General features: G+C 41.5%; 2 protein-coding genes across 2 annotated transcripts in view; one reads left to right on the forward strand and one right to left on the reverse strand.

Annotated features, from left to right (window-relative positions):
• Positions 1–12,858, forward strand: part of OSBP2 (oxysterol binding protein 2) — a 228,006-nt gene extending 215,148 nt beyond the window's left edge. The window contains exon 14 of the mRNA XM_063603399.1: positions 10,537–12,858. Within this exon, the coding sequence (XP_063459469.1) occupies positions 10,537–10,550 (14 nt within the window). The 3' untranslated portion in view covers positions 10,551–12,858. The remainder of the gene's footprint in view (positions 1–10,536) is intronic.
• Positions 58–14,069, reverse strand: part of MORC2 (MORC family CW-type zinc finger 2) — a 60,820-nt gene continuing 46,808 nt past the window's right edge. Inside the window, exon 27 of the transcript XR_004668567.3 lies at positions 58–2,780. The gene's annotated coding sequence lies outside the window, so the exon portion shown is untranslated. The remainder of the gene's footprint in view (positions 2,781–14,069) is intronic.

Raw genomic sequence — 14,069 nt, forward strand, 5'->3', positions numbered from 1 at the left:
AAAAAGATCTATGACACAGGCCATCTGACAAAAAGACACAAAACCTGTAAAAGACCTTTATGGACATGACAGAGAGGACCTGAGTTAAAAGGGAAAATACATCTTCATAGCTAGGTTCACATTCAGTTATGTTAGTCCCAAACCTACAAATTCAACATGATCCCTATTAAAATCCTACCAATATAGTTCAAAAGCTTGACAAGTTGATTGTGACATTTATATGAGAGAATAATTTAAAAAAAAATAGGGCCAGGTGCAGTGGCTCACGCCTGTTATCCCAGCACTTTAGGAGGCCAAGGCGGACAGATCACTTGAGGCCAAGAGTTCGAGACCAGCCTGGCCAACATGGCAAAACCCTGTCTCTACTAAAAATACAAAAATTAGCTGGGTATGGTGGCACACACCTGTAATCCCAGCTAGTTGGGAGGCTGAGGCAGAGAATCGCTTGAACCTGGGAGGCGGAGGCTGCAGTGAGTGGAGATCGCGCCACTGCACTCCAGCAAGAACTCAGGGGATGATGAGGGGACTATGTGTACTTGACCTGCAGATGCCCAAACAAGCTGGAAGCCTCCTGGGGACACACAGCTTCCTTTTTCTCCACTGCGCTCTGATCACCATCTGGCTGCCATGCAGTGTATTTGTTGATGGTCTGCCCTCCCTACCCCAATGGACTGAGCTTCATGAGACTGTGAGCTTCATGATCTTATACGTTGTAGCATCCCACTGCCTGGCACATAGTCAGTGCTCAATGAATAGCTGTCGAAAGAATCAACACCAGGCCAGGAAGACCAGCTAAAGCAAACGCTCAGTGGGACAACACCTGAGCAGTGGGGGGCGTGACTGCAGTACCAAGTTGGGAGGAGACTCAGAAATGGAACTGGTGAAGAGCTGAGCCCAGGGACCCAGGAAACTCCCGCCTCCCCCAAACTCTAGAGTTCAAATTGCTGCTCCTGACAGACTGTGGGGTAGGAGTCAGATTCTGTAAGTGGGGAAGAGAAGGCCTGAGGTTCCCTCATCTCCAGGGACATGGCTCAGCATGAAGGGAGTTGGGAGGAGAGGACAACGGAAAGACACATTTCAAAGTGGAACAGAGAACAGGACAAGAGACAAACTCAATGCTATTTAAGTTATTGTTTTTATGAAGCTAGCCAGCATGCATAACTTCACCAACAAAGCCTGATAAAGACAGTGTGAAAATAAAGGAAATATATAGTTTGGTCTCATGGAAGAAAAGAATTTTCATAAATCCAAACAAGAGAACAGCAAATAGAATCTAGCCACATAGAAAAGACTGAACCCCAAGTTGGTAAGCCCATGCCCAAATTAGGTTTACTGCAGAAATGCAAGAATGGCTCAATGTTGTGAAGCTTTCCATGGTAAATCATTCATTACATCAGCCAGTCGAAGGATTTCTTCTTCTGGCAATATGGTAAACTAGGTTCCCAGAAAATACTCCTTTGTGGAAAACTAGACAGGTTGGATAAAATTTTTTAAATGTTAAATGCATCTGTCAACTGGAAACAATATGAGGAATACTCAAGCCAAAAACTAAGTGGGTATGAAAACCTGGAGAGGTAAGAAAAGGTCTGAAATATTTTATGTTGCAATTATTTACAAAGCCCAATGAGCTTAACTGTAAGTTTTCACTGCCTCAAAAGAGCCTCCAAAGGTAGGGAATATAATAGGAAATCTGGGCCCCCCAAGGGCTATACCTTCAATGTAATGGTGAATCCAAAATAAAATACAAGAAAAATCACTTGTCTTAAAGGTTGGTCCTGAGCAGAGAAAAACAAAATTCCCCTAAGAATTTGTAATCAGGAGTGGACCCTCAGTTAGTTTTGCAGCCCAAATACACACTACCTGAATGGCTCAATGAAACCTCTGACAGAGAACGTAACATGGTCCGAAGTTGGCAATGTTCCCAGTCACCTGGGGGAAGCAAACAAGTCCTCTCTGGAAGATATCCCCTTCATTCTAGGCCTTAGAGAACCTCAGATATGAAACTGCAGGGAAAATGAGCAGCTCACAGTACAAAATCTCCAAACACACAAGGAAACAAGCACCCATGAGCAAGGGCAACCAGAAATAACAGATAGCAGAATCAGACAGAAAACTCTTCCACACAGTGAAATTATCAGATACAGAAGAGAAAATAAGCATGTTTAATATATTTCTAGAAACAGGCAGCTTGAAAATAAGTGAAGAGTAAATATTCAAAAATACTAAACAAATTTCAAGAAAATGTTTTAAAATCACTAAAAATAATTCAGTGAATAGTTTTACAACAGATTACACAGCTGAAGAGAGTATTAGTGAAGCAGAAGTGAGATCTGAAATTTGGAATACAACACAGAGACACAAAGAGGTGAAAAATATCAAAGGGAAGTTAAGACATGAAAGATAAGATCCCACATATGTCTGATCTATTTCAGAAGGAGAAAAGAATTTTTTATGGAACAGAAGCAATCTTGGAAGAGTTATGGCTAAAAGTTTTTCAAGAAATCATGAAAAACACCAATATACAAAGTTAAGCTCAACAAATCCTAATTATGGTAAATAAAAAGATATCCACAGCTAAATACAACATAGTAAAACTGCAAGATTACTAAGACAACAAAATCTTACAAGCAGATTTTTTTAAATTACCTTCAAACAGCATAAATTAGGCTGGGTGCAGTGGCTCACACCTGTCATACCAGCACTTTGGGAGGCTGAGGCAGAAGGATCGCTTGAGACCAGCAGTTGGAAACCATCATGGGAAAACAGAAGAGACCCCATCTCTACAAAAAAATAAAAATAAAAACTAAATTAGGCAAAGTGGTATGTGTCTGTAGTCCTAGCTTCCCAGGAGACTGAGGCTGGAGGATTGCTTGAGCCCAAGAATTTGAGGCTGCAGTGAGCTATGATCACATCACTGCACTCCAGCCCAAGCAACAGAGTGAGATCCTGAAAATTCATCTCCAAAGGAAGGCCAATTAGACTGAGAACAGATTAGACTGAGAGCCTCCAAAGGAAGTCAGAAGACAATGAAGTATTACCTCCAAAATAGAGAAGAAAATGTTAGTATTCTCCTCAGTCAAAATATCTTTTCCACAGGTCACGTGTGGTGGTTTATGCCTATAATCCCAACACTTGGGGAGGCCAAGGCGGAATGATCACTTGAGGTCAGGAATTTGAGAACAGCCTGGGCAATATAGCAAGACTCCATCTCTACAAAAATAAAATAATTAACCAGGCATGGTGGCATATGCCTGTAGTCCCAGCTACTTGGGAGGCTGAGGAGGAGGGAGGATAACTTGAGCCTAGAAGTTCGAGACTGCAGTGAGCTACACAATCATCCTGTCTCTGTCTGTCTCTGTCTCTATCTCTCTCTCTCTCTCTATATATATATATGTGTGTGTGTGTGTGTATGTGTGTGTATGTGTGTATAACTAAATTTTATTTAGCATATTAAACAGTATATTAAATTTTTTAAAAAACATATATAGTGTCATGTGGAGTGAGACTATGATGAGTTAAGATTATGTAAAACTTATCAGGTAATCATTGAAGGAATAGCAATACTAAATTATTTCCAAAGCAGTAGAAGAAACACATTGAATGCAGGGGGGAAAAAGCTCAGTAAATCTAAAGAAGGCAAGAGAGGAGAGGAAAAAAGAATGTAGAATAAAAATCACAAATAAGAGAATACAAATACATCAATAATACATCAGTAATTACATAAAATTTAAGTAATCTAAATGCTTCAAGGAAAAAAATATGGACTAAAAATAAAATCCAGCTATATGCTATTTACAATACACCTAAAACATAAATATATAAACTAAACAGACTCTAGGGCAAAAAATATTACTAGATGTCAACTACTAGAATTTTAAGGTCATTTTGTAGTGATAGAAGGTAAAACTCATAAATTTCTAAAACTCTTATGCACCTAATAACATCTCAAAATGGATAAAGTAAAATGGATAAAGAGAAAGATAAATCCACTATCATAATGGAAGATTGTAATTTATTTCTCCCAGTAATTAGAGCTCAGACAACAAATTATGTTAATTACTATGTAATTAACACACTTGATGTCATGGACACATACAGGGAATTAAATGTGACTGCAGAATACATATTTTTGAAATGCACATGGAACTTTTATGAACATTAACCACATATTTAATCCAGTCATAAGGCCTCAGCAAATTTCAAAGGACCACATTCTCAGAATGCAATGAAGACAGTTCAAAATCAATGACAAAAATAAAACTGGGAGGAAAAAACAGGCTAGAACATTAAGAAATATATTTTGAAATAACTCATAGGTCAATGAAGAAAACAACAGAAATCAGAAAATACAGTTAAAAAAAACTATATATTAAAACATACAGAATACAGGTAAAGCAGTACCTTGAGGAAAATTTACAACATTTAAGGCTCATGTAAAAGACTAAAAAATTTTTAAACATCCAATTTGAGTAAGAAAATGAACATTAGAAAAAACTCAAGAAAAGGACAAGAATGGGCCGGGCGAGGTGGCTCACGCCTGTAATCCCAGCACTTTGGAAGGCCGAGGTGGGCGGATCACGAGGTCAGGAGATCGAGACCATCCTGGCAAACACGGTGAAACCCCGTCTCTACTAAAAAAATACAAAAAATTAGCCGGGCGTGTTGGTGGGCACCTGTAGTCCCAGCTACTCGGGTGGCTGAGGCAGGAGAATGGCGTGAACCTGGGAGGCGGAGCTTGCAGTGAGCCGAGATTGTGACTCTGCACTCCAGCCTGGGCGACAGAGCAAGACTCTGTCTCAAAAAAAAAAGAAAAAAAGAAGAAAGAAAAGGACAAGAATGAAAATAAAGATCAGATATCAGATATTCATTAAATAGGGCAATAATAAAAAGAACGAAGAAAGCTGAGGTTGGGCCAGGTGCAGTGGCTCACGCCTGTAATCCCAGCACTTTGGGAGGCCGAGGCGGGTGGATCACAAGGTCAGGAGATCGAGACCATCCTGGCTAACACAGTGAAACCCCTCTCTACTAAAAATTCAAAAACAAAATTAGCCGGGCATCGTGGCGGGCACCTGTAGTCCCAGCTACTCAAGAGGCTGAGGTGGGAGAATGGCATGCACCCGGGAGGCGGAGTTTGCAGTGAGCCGAGATTGCACCACTGCACTCCAGCCTGGGCAACAGAGCGAGACTCCGTCTCGAAAAAACAACAACAAAAAGAAAATCACTTGAACATGGGAGGCAGAGGTTGCAGTGAACCAAGATTGTGCCACTGCACTCCAGCCTGGGCAACAAGAATGAAACTCTACCTCAAAAAAAAAGAAAGGGGACATAAATACAGACACCAGAGACATTTTAAAGTAAGAATATATTATTAGAACTTGCCCTGTGGAGACACCTAAAAAATAAATAAGGAAAATTATGAACAACTTGGACAATAAATTTGAAAACAGATAAAATGGATTAGTTCCTACAAAAATATAACTTCGCTGGACTCAGTGGCTCATGCCTGGGATCCCAACACTCTGGGAGGCCGAGTCGGGCTGATTGCTTTGAAGCCAGGTGTTTGAGACCAGGCTGGGCAACATAATAAAACCCCATCTCTACAAAAAATATGCACACACAAAAAATTAGCTAGGCATAGTGGTGCAAGCCTGTAGTCCCAGCCACTCAGGAGGCTGAGGTGGGAGGATGGCTTGAGCTCGGGAGGTGGAGGCTGCAGTGAGCCTAGATCATGCCACTGTACTCCAGCCTGAGCAACAGAGTGAGACCCTGTCTCAAAAAAAAAAAAAAAAAAAAAGACTTAAAATCATTTCTTTTTAAAAATCAGTTAAAAGTAGTCCTAACAGGCCGGGCGCAGTGGCTCATGCCTGTAATACCAGCACTTTGGGAGGCTGAGGCGGGTGGATCATGAGGTCAAGAGATCGAGACTATCCTAGCCAACATGGTGAAACCCCGCCTCTACTAAAAATGCAAAAATTAGCTGGGTGTGGTGGTGCACGCCTGTAGTCTCAGCTACTCAGGAGGCTGAGGCAGGAGAATCACTTGAACCCGGGAGGCAGAGGGTGCAGTGAGCCGAGATCACTGTACTCCAGCCTGGTGACAGAGCAAGACTCCGTCTCAAAAATAGTCCTAATATATACACACAAAACTCTACACAGATGACCAAGGAATAATTCCAATCTTACAGAAACTTTCCAAGAGTAGAGGGCAAGAGAGAATACTCCCAAACTGATTTCTTCAAGCTAACATAACCTGCTCACAAAAACCTGACAAACAGTATGAGAATGGACAATTACAAACTAATGTCACTTGTAATGGTACAATTCAAAATAAAATATTAATAAATCTAACAATATAGAAAATCATTATTGCTCCAAAAATGCAAGGTTAGTTTATGCTGAGAAAAACTAAACCATGTAATTCACCACATTAACAAATTAAAGGAGAATGCTACATAGTTATGCTAATATGAAGAAAACACTTTAGATAAAATTCAGCATGCATCCATGATATTTAAAAGGAAAAAAAGGCTGGTCACAGTGGCTCACGCCTGTAATCCTAGCACTTTGGGAGGCCCAGGTGGGTGGATCACCTGAGGTCAGGAGTCAAGACCAGCCTGGCCAACATGGTGAAGCCCCATCTCTAGTAAAAATACAAAAATTAGCTGGGCATGGTGGTGGACACCTGTAATCCCAGCTCCTCAAGAGGCTGCAGCAGGAGAATCACTTGAACCTGGGAGGTGGAGGCTGCAGTGAGCCAAGATGGCACCACTGCACTCCAGCCTGGGCAACAGAGCGAGACTCTGTCTCAAAAAATATATAAATAAATAAATAAAATAAAAAGTTTAGCAATAGGAATAGAAGAAAATTTCCATAATCTGATATCTACACACACACACACACACACGCACACACACACACACACACACGCACTTTTCCTGCAAGACAGGGAACAAAAAGAGATGCCCACTTTCCCCCTTTATATTCAACATTGTACTCAGAGCCAATGCAATAAGGCAAGAAAAATATTTATATAAAGTATGAGAATTGGTAAAATTATCACTGTTCACTGATGATATGACCTAAAAAATCCAAAAGAATTGTGTAGATAACAGTCAGTTGATACATAAAAATCAATTACATTTTTATATACTAGCAACAAGCTGTCAGAGAATGTATCTTAAAGTTGTCATTCATCTATAACAGCATTACAAATCATCAGGTTCCAAAGATATATCTAACAAAAGACATATGAGACCTCTAAAGGGAAAACTGTAATACTTTTTTTGAGAGACACTAAAGAAAGATCTAGATTGAGAATTATACCATATTCATGGTTGGGAAGACTTATAAAGGTATCAATTCTTCTCAGTTGAGGATGGATACCATCAATTCCAATGGAACCCCTACAGGTTTTCTCATGGAGCTTGATGATTCTAAAATGTGCACGAAAATGCTAACACCTAACAGTAGTCAAGACACTACTGAAGTAGAAATGTAGCTGGGCGCGGTGGCTTGTGCCTGTAATTCCAGAACTTTGGGAGGCCAAGGCAGGTGGATAGCCTGAGGTCAGGAGTTCGAGACCAGTCTGGCCAACATGGTGAAACCCCATCTCTATTAAAAATACAAAAAAATTAGCCAGGTGTGGTGGTGCGCACCTGTAATCCCAGCTACTCAGGAGGCTGAGGCAGGGGAATCCCTTGAACCAGGGAAGTGGAGGTTGTAGTGAGCTGAGATCATGCCACTGCACTCCAGCCTGGGCGACAGAGCAAGACTCAGTCTCAAAAAAAAAAAAAGAAAAGTAGGAGGACTGCCTCAACTAGATATCAAAATAATGTAAAACTATAAATAAATTAGTATTGGCATAGAGAGAGACAATAGACAAATATAACTAAATTAAAAGTTCAGAAACAGATTAATACATAAATGAACATTTGATATATAACAGAGGTAGCACTGTAGATCAATAGTGAAAGAAAAGACTACTCAATGAAGGGTGGTGAGGCAACCAGGTATATGTATGGAAAGAAGGAGAGAAGAGGAAGGGAGGGAATGAAGAAGGAAAGGAGGCGGGAAGGAGGAAAACTGGAGCTCTACCTCATACCATACATGAAACTCAATTCCAGGCAGATTAAAGATCTAGGCCAAGCAAGGTGGCTCATACCTATAATCCCAGCACTTTGGAAGACTAAGATGGGCAGATGACTTTAGGCCAGGAGTTCCAGACCAGCCTGGCCAATATGGCAAAACCCTATCTCTATTAAAAATACAAAAAATTAGCTGGGTGTGGTGGCACATGCCTGTAATCCCAGCTACTCAGGCCAATATGGCAAAACCCTATCTCTATTAAAAATACAAAAAATTAGCTGGGTGTGGTGGCACATGCCTGTAATCCCAGCTACTCGGGAGGCTGAGGCAGGAGAATCACTTGAACCCAGGAGGCAGAGGTTGCAGTGAGCCAAGATCATGCCACTGTACTCCAGCCTGGGCAACAGAATGAGACTCTGTCTCAAAAAATAACAACAATAATAATTTTTTTAAAAAAAATCTACATAGATGGTCCTCAACTGACAATACGGTTATGTTCCAATAAACCCATCATAAGTCAAAAATATCTTAAGTTAAAAATGCATTTAATACTCCTACAGGACATCATAGCTTAGCCTAGCCTACCTTAAATGAGCTCAGAACACTTACCTTAGCCTACAGTTCAGCAAAATCATCTAACGCATAGCCTGTTTTTATAATAGAGTGTTGAATATCTCACGTCATTTATTGAACACTTTACACTATAGAGTATCAAACGTTTACCCTTGTGGCTGACAGCTGCAGCTCACTGCCACTGCCCGGCATCACAATATCTTAAAGAATATTGCTAGCCTGGAGAAAGATGAAAATTCAAAATTCAAAGTGCAGCTTCTACTGAATGGGTATTGCTTTCACAACATCATAAAGTCAAAACAATCCTAAGTCAAACCATCATTAAGGTAGGGACCATCCATATGTGAAAGACAAAACTATAAAGGCTTTAGAAGATAATACAAAATATCTTCATGACCTCAGGGTAGAGAAGTATTTCTTATTTTTGTTTTGTTTTTTTGAGATGGAGTTTTGCTCCGGTCTCCCAGGCTGGAGTGCAATGGTGCAATCTTGGCTCACTACAACTTCTGCCTCCCGGGTTCAAGCAATTCTTCTGCCTCAGCCTCCTGAGTAGCTGGATTACAGGCACTCACCATCACACCCCAGCTAATTTTTGTATTTTTAGTAGGGATGGGGTTTCACCATGTTGGCCAGGCTGGTCTCAAACTCCTGACTTCAGGTGATCTGCCCGCCTCGGCCTCCCAAATTGCTGGGATTACAGGCGTGAGCCATTGCACCCGGCCAAGAAGTATTTCTTAAACAAGTTACAATAAAACTATAAATAAAGGACTGATAAATTATTCTTCTACATTTTTAATGAAGGATTCCTAGTCCTCAAGACTCTGTAAAAAGAGAATAAAAAAGAAGGCATACCAAAGAATAGGAGAAAAAATCTGCAACACAGATAACTTATAAAGAACATGTCTCCAGAATATACAAAATTCAAATAAGAAAAAGATAAAATAGAAAAATGGTCCCAAATCTTGAGCAAACACTTCATCACAGAAAGCTAAATGGTCAATAAGGCCAGGCACAATGGCTCATGCCTGTAATCCCAGCACTTTGGGAGGCTGAGGCAAGCGGATCGCTTGTGTCCAGGAATTCAAGACCAGCCAGGGTGACATAGCGAAACCCTGTCTCTACGAAAAATACAAAAATTAGCCAGGCATTGTGGCACGTGCCTGTAGTCCTAACTACTTGGGAGGCTGAGGCAGGAGGACTCCTTGAGCCCAGGAGGTGGAGGTTGCAGCGTGCTGCGATTGTGCCACTGCACTCCACCCTGGGCGACAGAGCAAGACCCTGTCTCAAAAATAAATAAAAATAAATAAAATAAATGGTCAATAAATATAAGAAAAGGTGCTCAACCACATTTTGGAAATCAGAAAAATGTAAATTAAACCACACTGAGATACCACTATGCCCTCATCAGACTGGCAAAACATTTCAAGTCTAGCAATATCAAGCACAGGCAACAAAGTAGAGAAACAAAGCACTTATCCAGTGCCAATGAGTGTGAAAATTAACACAACCGATTCTGGCATTACCTAGTAAAGTGGAAATGGGCATGAACTATGACTCTGCAATTCCACTCCAAGGATTATATCTTAGGGCAGGGGTCCCCAACCCTCAGGCCACGGACTGGTACCAGTCCATGGCCTGTTAGGAACCAGACCCACAGCAGGTGAGCTGCAGGCAAGCAGGCAAAGCTTCATCTGTATTTACAGCCGCTACCCATTACCCATTACCGCCTGAGCTCTGCCTCCAGTCAGATCAGCGGCGGCATTAGATTCTCATAGGAGCAAGAACCCTATGTAAACTGCGCATGCAAGGGATCTAGGTTGCATGTTCCTGATGAGAATCGAATGCCTGATGATCTGTCACTGTCTCCCATCACCCACAGATGAGACCATCTAGCTCCAGGAAAACAAGCTTGGGCTCCCACTGATTCTACATTATGGTGAGTTGTATAATTATTTCATTATATATTACAATGTAATAATAACAGAAATAAAGTGCACAATAAATGTAATGCGTTTGAATCATCCCAAAAACCATCCCCCACCCCAGTTCATGGAGAAACTGTCTTCCATGAAACCAGTCCCTGGTACCAAAAATGTTGGGGACAGCTGTCCCAGGGAGAAAGTCCTGCACACATGCAACAGGAGACATAAACAATGCACAGTTGCCAGTCTCAGAGGAATGCATTTAAAATTGTATTATGTTCAATTGCAGGTGTAATTCATTCATTTTCATTACTGTCTAGTATTCGGCAGTGATGTAGCAACCCAAATAACAAAGAGGCTCTCTAAAAGAAAAGACATATATACATAAATTTGCAATGCTTTGTTCCTAAATAAGTATCTTTTCTTTTGAGAACCTCTCTTTATTGTTTTTAGGTTAACATCCAGAATACTATACAGTAGTGAAAATGAATAAATTACAGTTACATCCAACAACATGGATGATTTTCTGGAACACAATGTTGAAAATAAAAAAAAAGAAAACCGCAAAACAATAAAACGTTATGTCCATCTAAGTTCAAAAACAAAGCAAAATAAAACACTTAGGGCAAAATAAAACAGGAATACACAGAGGTCATAAAAATATAATGAAGAGTAAAGAAACATAATTATAAAATGAAATACTAAGAGTAATAAACACAATTCAGGATGATGGTGACCTCTGAGCAGGGAGACAAGGGGTCCAGGAAGGACACACAGGGATTTATAAAATAACAAGCCAGGTGATGGGTGTTTGATGTATATTTTTTCTGCTTTATAATTTTTTTTTTTAAAGACAGTTTCTCACTCTGTCACCCAGGCTAGAGTACAGTGGCACGATCATAGCTCATTGCAGCCTCCACCTCCCGGGCTCAAGCGATTCTCCCACCTCGGCCTCAGCCCAAACCCAGCTAATTTTTGTATTTAATGTGGAGATGGCGTCTTGCTATGTTGCCCAGGCTGGTCTCCAACTCCTGGGCTCAAGCAATCTGCCCACCTTGGCCTCCCAAAGTGTTGGAATTACAGGCGTGAGCCACCGCTTCAGGCCTCCTTTACAAATATTTTATACAGCATTCTTTCATAGCTACTCAATGTCTAATTGAAAATAAAAACAGCAGCATAAAGGAGAAAACTCTATGTTTTTTTTTATAGAAGGTGTAAAGGCATTTGACAAAATTCAGCCAGTTTCCAGGGGGCACAGCCCACGTTTCATTCTGTGTGACTGCTGCCCCCTGGCGCCCAACTCAGGCAGGACTGGCAACTACCGGTGAGTCCCAGCAGCCGCAAGACAAACTAAAGGAAACCCCAACATTTTAAAAGCCACTTGCCGAAACTCTCACCGCTCAACTCTCACATGCGGATTTCCACGCATATCAGAAACAGCCCGGGATCATTATTCAACATTGTTTCAGAGGTTCTAACTAAAGCAAACTGACAAAATAAATTGGTATACTGGCAAATTTGTATCTATAAAAAACAGGCTTATTAAAACTACCAGAATTCCTAAGACAGAAAGTGAATTATATTAAATCATTAGCTTTTCTTCATATTAATAATCAATGAGTAATACAGATGGAAAAAAGTATTCCATCACAATAGACAAAAACCATAAAACACTTAGGAATAATTTTAACCAGAAAGTTATAGAACCCGTATAAAGAATTTATAAAATCTTATTGGAGGACCTAAAAGAAGTCTTGAGTAAATGGAAAGCCATTTTTTATCCTCTGGGGGAGGATTAATATCACAAAAATGTCAATGCTCCCAAAACTTCCATTTAAATTTAATGCAATTATAATTTAAATCCCAATGGAACACTTTCTTTTAGGCAGGGATGGGAACGAACTGGATAATGCGATTAAATATTTCATGTGAGAGAATACATTCTAAGACTGGAAAAGCATTTTTTAACAAGTGAGGGAGACTGATCTATTTAGATGCTGATGACGCCCAAAATTATAGTTTCAGCCAGAACCTCACCCCTCACATCAGACTCACTTGTGCAACTGACCACAGATGTCTCCACTGGCGTCTAAGCGGGATCTCAAACTCAACAGGTCCACACCTGTTGGCTCATTTAGTAAGAGGCTCATTTAATAAGTGGGGCTGGAATAAGTTAATTTCCACCTGGGGGCGGGAGACGCTTGACTCTTGCCTTACAGCTTATACTAAAATATATTCCATAAGGACTATAGGTTGTCTAGTAAAAAATAAATAATAAACATTGCAACAAAATGTAAGAGAATATCGGGGGAAGGGGAGAAGAGAGAAGGGGATTGATTTCCCTAAGCATGATAGGAATCCCCAAAACTTTAAAACATTTACCTTTCAACAAACACCATAAACCAAGCCAAGGACAAATGCATAGAAAACGGACTAATGTTAACTAAGTCCAAGAGGCTTCAGGCGCTCGGCCTCGGGTCAAAAGGGAGACATACAGGCTGGCTCTTCCGGGCAAAAGGAAAAACACGCAGCTTCCTTTCCAAGTGTTCTTCCTTTCAGAGATAAAAACGCCGACCCTAAGGACATCTGTTCAACGAATGTTTTTCCCTAATGACCCCCGAAAAGTTGGAAAACCGGGGTGGAAAACATTTCTTGTGCACTTTGACTTAATTAATGCGCAGCAGCTTGCAGGAAAAAAAAAATCCTCGCTTCTCTGTTTCGGGTGTGAGTGGGCCATTGCTCTCCTTGTAATTCCAGCTACTAGAGACGCTGAGGCAGGAGGCCTCAGCTTGAACCCTGGAGGCGGAGGTTGCAGTGAGGCGAGATGGCTCCACTGCACTCCAGCCTGGGCGACAGAGCGAAACTGTCTCAAAAAAAAAAAAAAGTAGGGGATTAGAGCTGGCCACGGCTTCCCCAGAAACCTGCAGTTACTGGAGTAGGAAGAGGCCTCGGAGAATCCCTGGAAGCATCTACCTAAAAGACGCGAGGAAACCCCCAAAGGCCACAGGTACCTGCACCAAACCCTGAGTGCCGCAGGAAGCTCGCGAGGCTTCCAAAGCGCATGCGCAGGTCACGGTACGGGCACGTGCCGCGCGCCAGCAAAACCGCGCAGGCGTCTTGTCGCTTCCGCCTCGAGCGTGTGGCGGGATTGCGGAAGCCCTCTACAGTTCATAACCGTTGGCTGGTTATGAACCGTTCATAACGGGCGTTAATAACCATACCCTGTTAGACTAAGCATGGTCCACCCGCGAATCCTCTACAGAGATGGCCAAGCGCTGGGGTCGTGGCTGCGTCCTCTAGGCCAGGTGAGAATTTACAACCCACCCTCGGCCACGTGTTGTGCTGTGGCCGCTGATGATTAAGCATGAGGAACTCAGAAACTCTGAACCTTCTGACAAACGGGTTCTCCCCTGCCCACCGCGGTGCCCCAAACCCAGCAGGACAGATTGGTTTACATGGTGGGGCATTGGGGAGGACCCAGAGCTTTCAA

The sequence above is a fragment of the Pan paniscus genome, chromosome 23 (assembly GCF_029289425.2).
Source record: "Pan paniscus chromosome 23, NHGRI_mPanPan1-v2.0_pri, whole genome shotgun sequence".
NCBI classification, from domain to species: domain Eukaryota; kingdom Metazoa; phylum Chordata; class Mammalia; order Primates; family Hominidae; genus Pan; species Pan paniscus.